At 51.8% G+C, this 5084-nt stretch overlaps 1 protein-coding gene across 3 annotated transcripts in view; it reads right to left on the bottom strand.

The window, feature by feature from the left end:
- Nup214 (nucleoporin 214) overlaps positions 1 to 5084 on the bottom strand; it is a 73578-nt gene that overhangs the window by 51645 nt on the left and 16849 nt on the right. For all 3 annotated transcript variants that reach the window (XR_002025469.1, XM_010627377.2, XM_033759056.1), the window contains 2 exons: positions 2682 to 3153; positions 1559 to 1728 (listed from right to left, as the gene is read on the bottom strand). Coding sequence is in view for 2 of the 3 variants with exons in the window: in XM_010627377.2 (XP_010625679.1) it covers positions 1559 to 1728; positions 2682 to 3153 (642 nt within the window). In the remaining variant the exon portion in view is untranslated. The remainder of the gene's footprint in view (positions 1 to 1558; positions 1729 to 2681; positions 3154 to 5084) is intronic.

The raw sequence follows: 5084 nt of genomic DNA, 5'->3' as shown, positions 1-5084 counted from the left end.
AAAAAAAAAAAAAAAAAAAAAAAAGAAAGGGCTGCAGGGGGCGGGTGTGCAGCTCTGTGCAAAGGCCCTGGGTTCAATCCTTAGTGCTGCAGAAATAAACAAATAAATAAATAAAAAGAAAAAGGACTGATAGGTAGCTTAAGGGCAAAGCCCTTGCCTAGCATGCATGAAACCCTGTGCCTGGTAACTCCAGTGTGCAGCTGGGATTAAGACCTGGCGACCCACGATCCTCAATCTCAGACTAAACAAGGCTGACAGTGTGGGGACCCAGATCTGAGCAAGGGCAAAAGATGGCTCAAGCTTTCCCTCCCTAACTATGGAGACCAGCACAGGCTTAGCACTGCACAGAGACGGGCGTCTTTTGGAATCTGATGTCAAGTTCTGAGCTCCGAAGACTCTGGCCAACTTCGCAAGGCAGCCCTTGCTCCTGAGCAACAGGGAAGGAGCTGCGAACTCCAGAATTTCACAGCTTGGTGTCTGCTCACCAGTCACTGAAATCAAAGGTCCCAAACTTGCAAAATCCCAGGGATGGCCCCACCACGCCCAGCTGGGTATCCCTGCTGAAACCCGGGAAAATAACCAACATCACAGCTGAGACACGTGAGCAGGCTGAAGTCATCTCCGCAGGACAGAGAAAATGTCACAGGACGTGTGGTGCCTGTGTGCAAGTCCTGCCCAAAGCCTCCACCCTGAATCTCACTGCGTAGAGACAATCAAATCCATGTCAAGGGACGGGCCCCGAACCACTGGCCTGAACTCTGCAAATTTCAGTGCAGTGGGACAAAAAAGTTATAAAACCTACGTGAGGCTGAGGCAGAAGGGACACAAACAATGCAGTATATGACCTTTCATTGGCTCCTAGCTGGATGGAGGAAAGGAAGTCATAAAAAAATATTATCAGGGCCGGGTGTTGTGCACGCTGCAGTCCCAGCACTCGGGAGGCCGAGGCAGGATGACCACGACTTTGAGGCCAGCGGGGGCTACACAGTGAGAGCATCTAAAAACAAAGCAAACATTATTGGGACAACTGTGGAAAGGAGAATATGAAGTCTAGTCCAGACTGTTCGATCTCTTGGGCCTGACAACGTCCTGTGTATAGCCTTGTTACAGGAGATACACACGGAAGGGCATGGGGTGAAGTGCTTCGTGATGCCTACGGCTAACCCTCAAATGCTCCTGAAGAACTGACACGAAAGACAGACGGCACACGGGACAGATGTGAGCAGGGCTGACACTGTGACACTGTGAGAGGCACGTGTTCACTACAAAATTTTTGAAACCTCCCTGTAGCTTTTAAAGGAAAGAAAAGGCAGGTACCCACACCCAGGAGTTCTGAAACACACTTCCTCCACTTGTTTTTGGCTACAATCACTGACGGAGGCCCGAGGGGCCTGGGCCTCCTGCTGTGAGCGCCAGGGAGCTGCTCCGCCCCATCCTTCACGGCGGGCAGCTGCACAGGAGCCTGGGAAGGGTCGAGGGAAGCCCTGGACCCCGCTCACAGCTCAGGGGCCCGAGTGCCAGTGTGGAGCTCGGAATCGCGTCCAACTGTGAGCCACACCTGAAGGTGCAGGAGCCAGCGCAGGCTTCAGAGACACGGAGCTGGGCGCTGCCGAGAGAGGTGTGGTGTGGCCGAGCGGTCCAGAAGCCGGCTTGGCCGTGGACGAGAAGGGCATGGCTGGGGCGCTCGGAGAGCTGAGAACAGGAGCAGAGGTGGCCACGGTGGTGAACCTGCGAGGGCAGCACCCTCGTGTCAGAGCGGCTGAAGACCCTGCCCGGCTGAAGACCCTGCCCGCCGCCCATCGCAAGGCCCTAGCTGCCCGCAGGGCACGGAGGTGTTCAGTTACCGCTTACGCAGGTCAGAGGCTACGAAACACTGACACCTGCTTACTCGGGAAGAAATGATCCAGCTCAAGTACCAGTTTGGCACTTCACACGGAAAGGTCAGTACTGACCACAACACGAGGGATTCGCTCCCTGTCTAGCAAGGGGAGGTGCAAAGGGCGCAGGGACGGCCTCCTCCTGCGGGGAGGGGACCAGAAGAGGAGGGTGCTCCCGCCACAGCCCGCGCCCTCAGGGGCAGAGTCCTGCAAACAAGCCAAGTGCAGGGCGCCCACGAGAGATCAGCCCGAGCAGCTACGTGGACTTTGCAACAACAGTGTGGCCCGTGCCACAGGAGCGAGGTGAGGCAGGCGGGCAGCAGCTGTGACGCTGCAGGGCCGGGGGAGCCGGCCTCAGGATGCTGCGGGTTAGCAGGGAGCAGTAATGCGGATCCTGGGCCGGCAGCAGCACGCACAGCAGGACTGGACCACGGTGAAGGGACCGCCGGGCAAGAACACTGCTCACATGTCCACAATGGCCCAGCTCATCGTGGTGGCTGCGTGGAAAGCAGCCGAGGGCCGAGGGTGGGCAACAGGCAGGGAGCTGCCCTCAGGGCACAGGCTGGGTGCCTCCTAGTTTTGAACAAGGGCTACCTCCTGCCCGTGTCGTATGAAAAAGCACGGAGAGGATTTACACCTAAACATCTAGTCAGAAGAACAAAGGCCTCTGAGTGGGTTGAACTCCAGCCCTCTCGAGCACTAGCTCCGAAGAGCCGTTCAGCAAGTGCGCTCACAGACTAGCCACACTGACGCCCGGCGTCCACCTCACCTTGGGGAGCCCAGCGAGCACCGCAGGCGACTTACTTTTCACTCAGGTTCGCCTTGACGGCAGAAGTCGAGGGCGGGAAGACGGGCTTCAGTCCTGCGTTTGGCACAGATGCGCTGGGCATCGGGGTGCTCTCCAGGGCAGACTTGAAACCCGAGGAGCCAAAGAAGGAAGCAGCAGATGGGGCCACGGGCGAAGCTGCAGGCGCAGTGGCCAGGGAGGTCTTGGAGGGGGCCCCCAAGGAGAAGGTGGGGGTGGTGGAGCCCAGGGCTGCCTTGGGGCCATCAGAGCCGCTGGGATGCGGAGGGGGCTCCCCGGGGACAGGCGCAGAGGGCTTCATGGACGAGGAGCCAAAGGCGAACACGGCCGAGGTCCCCCCAGCAGAGGGCAGACCGAAGGCGGCGCCGGGGGCAGCAGGGGACACTGGTGGAAGGCAGGCGGGGGCTGCTGTGCTGGAGCTATCCAGTTTTGGCAGGGACTGGGAGGAGACTGGGGTGGTGGGAGTGCTTCCTGCAAAGAAAAGCAAGGAGAAAAAGGAAGATGTTAACAGCGTGCCAGTCCACAGGACAAAAAGGAAGTGAGGAGGGTCTGTGATGGCCAGGCGTGGTGGTGCATGCCTATAATCGATCCCAGCCCCCGGGAGGCTGAGGCAGGAAAATGACTGCAAGTTCAAGGCCAACCTAGGCCACATATTGAGTACAAGGCGAGCCTGAACTACAGGCTCAATAAAATAAAACAAAAACACAGGGTCTGTGATAGAATAAACCTGGAAATGATACTCATTTAAGAAGCCAAAAAATAAAAGCTAGGCCAGAGCAGGTGTTGGACTTACTATGGCAAGCAGTCCTTGAAGAAATGGGAGACACTGAAGGAACTGCACAGGGAAGACATCCCACTAATGGGGCTTCTGGCAAACCTGGTTCATAAAGAGACGCCCTCCTCAGGGCCCGGTACCACCCCAAACAGGGCAGCCATTTCCCTCATGTCATGAGCAGACAAGTGGAGCTCGCCTCCTTCTCGACGCCCACCCAAAGTGCTTGTCCAAGTGGGTCCCGAAGGGCCAGGGACCTGAGTCGGGGGAGTCTGAGGCTAGCAACTTGGCAAAGTTTAGAAGTGAAAAGAAAAAGAGCCAGGGATGTAGCTCAGTGGTACCACACCCGTCTTGCAAGCCCAAGGTCCTGAGTTTGAACCCCAGTACTGAAGAAAAACAAAACAAAAACTGGGGGGGGGGACCACAAAAAAGTTAGATCTGATTGTATAAAAATACAGTACTTAGATATGAAAAATAACTGAAAGGTGAAATGAGCAGTACTGGGGATCGAACTCAGGACCTTGGGCTTGAGGCAGGCACGGTACCACTTAGCTAAATACCCAGCCTGGTATTTAAAAATTTAATACTAGACTGGGAACCTACTTTATAAAAAGAAAATATACTGAATTTCTCTAACTAAAGAAATGTACGTTAAGGGGAAAAATGAGAACCAAGACCTGTCATGTAAAGGTACGAGATCCCAATGAATGTAACTGTACTGTATACCTAAAATGTACCAATGAACTCAATGAGAAAAAAGAGAAATGTATGTTTTTGATTGTCTTCTAAATTATCAAAACTTAAATATGTATAATTTCCTATGATTGGAAAAGTTTGGCATTTTTTTTTTAGAAAAAATTTTGGCAGTATGTCTTAAAAGCCATAAAAAGTGTATCCAACAGTCCCTTTGTTCAGAATAAAGCCTGCTAAACAATTAAAAAAGAAAAAGACATTAGGACAATCTAAATGATAAAAAGGTCAACAGAAATACTAAGTAATCACTCTAAATTAACCACATAATCTAAGCATTTAGAAAGTGCTTCCTATTTAAATCTAAAACCAGCATGTGAAGCCGGATGTGGTGGTGCACACCTGTAATCCCAGCACTCAGGAGGCTGAGGCAGGAGGATCGCTGTGAGTTGAGACCAGCCTGGGCTGCGTAGTGAGTTCTAGGTCAGTTTCAACTACATAGTGAGACCCTGTCTCAAAAAAACAAAACAAAACAAAACAAAACCAAAACAAAACAACAACAAAAAAAGAAAAAAGACCTAAAGCCAGCATGTGAAAGAGCTACAAACTGATTATAACCGAGAGAGAAATGCAAGAATGCCCCAAAAGGTAGGTCTAAAATTTGTTCCAATTCCCAAATGTTCTGTAAGGTAAACATATTTTCTAAGTGAAGTAAGTATAAAGTAAGGAATATTTCCTATGAATACATTTTCAATTCTATAGTGCACTAGTTCCTAGGTCCAATCCTTAACACCACTAAACAAAAACTTTCTATTCATATTAATGGGCCTGGGCCAAGGGTTTGGCTCAGTGGTGCTGCCACCCACCTCACAAGCGCAAGGTCCTGAGTTCCATCCCTGGTACCAAAAAAAAAAAAAAAAAAAAAAAAAAAAAAAAAAAA

Source organism: Fukomys damarensis, unplaced genomic scaffold, assembly GCF_012274545.1.
Source record: "Fukomys damarensis isolate Sample0158 unplaced genomic scaffold, DMR_v1.0_HiC HiC_scaffold_36, whole genome shotgun sequence".
NCBI lineage: Eukaryota > Metazoa > Chordata > Mammalia > Rodentia > Bathyergidae > Fukomys > Fukomys damarensis.
This window is presented reverse-complemented; position numbering and strand designations above follow the sequence as displayed.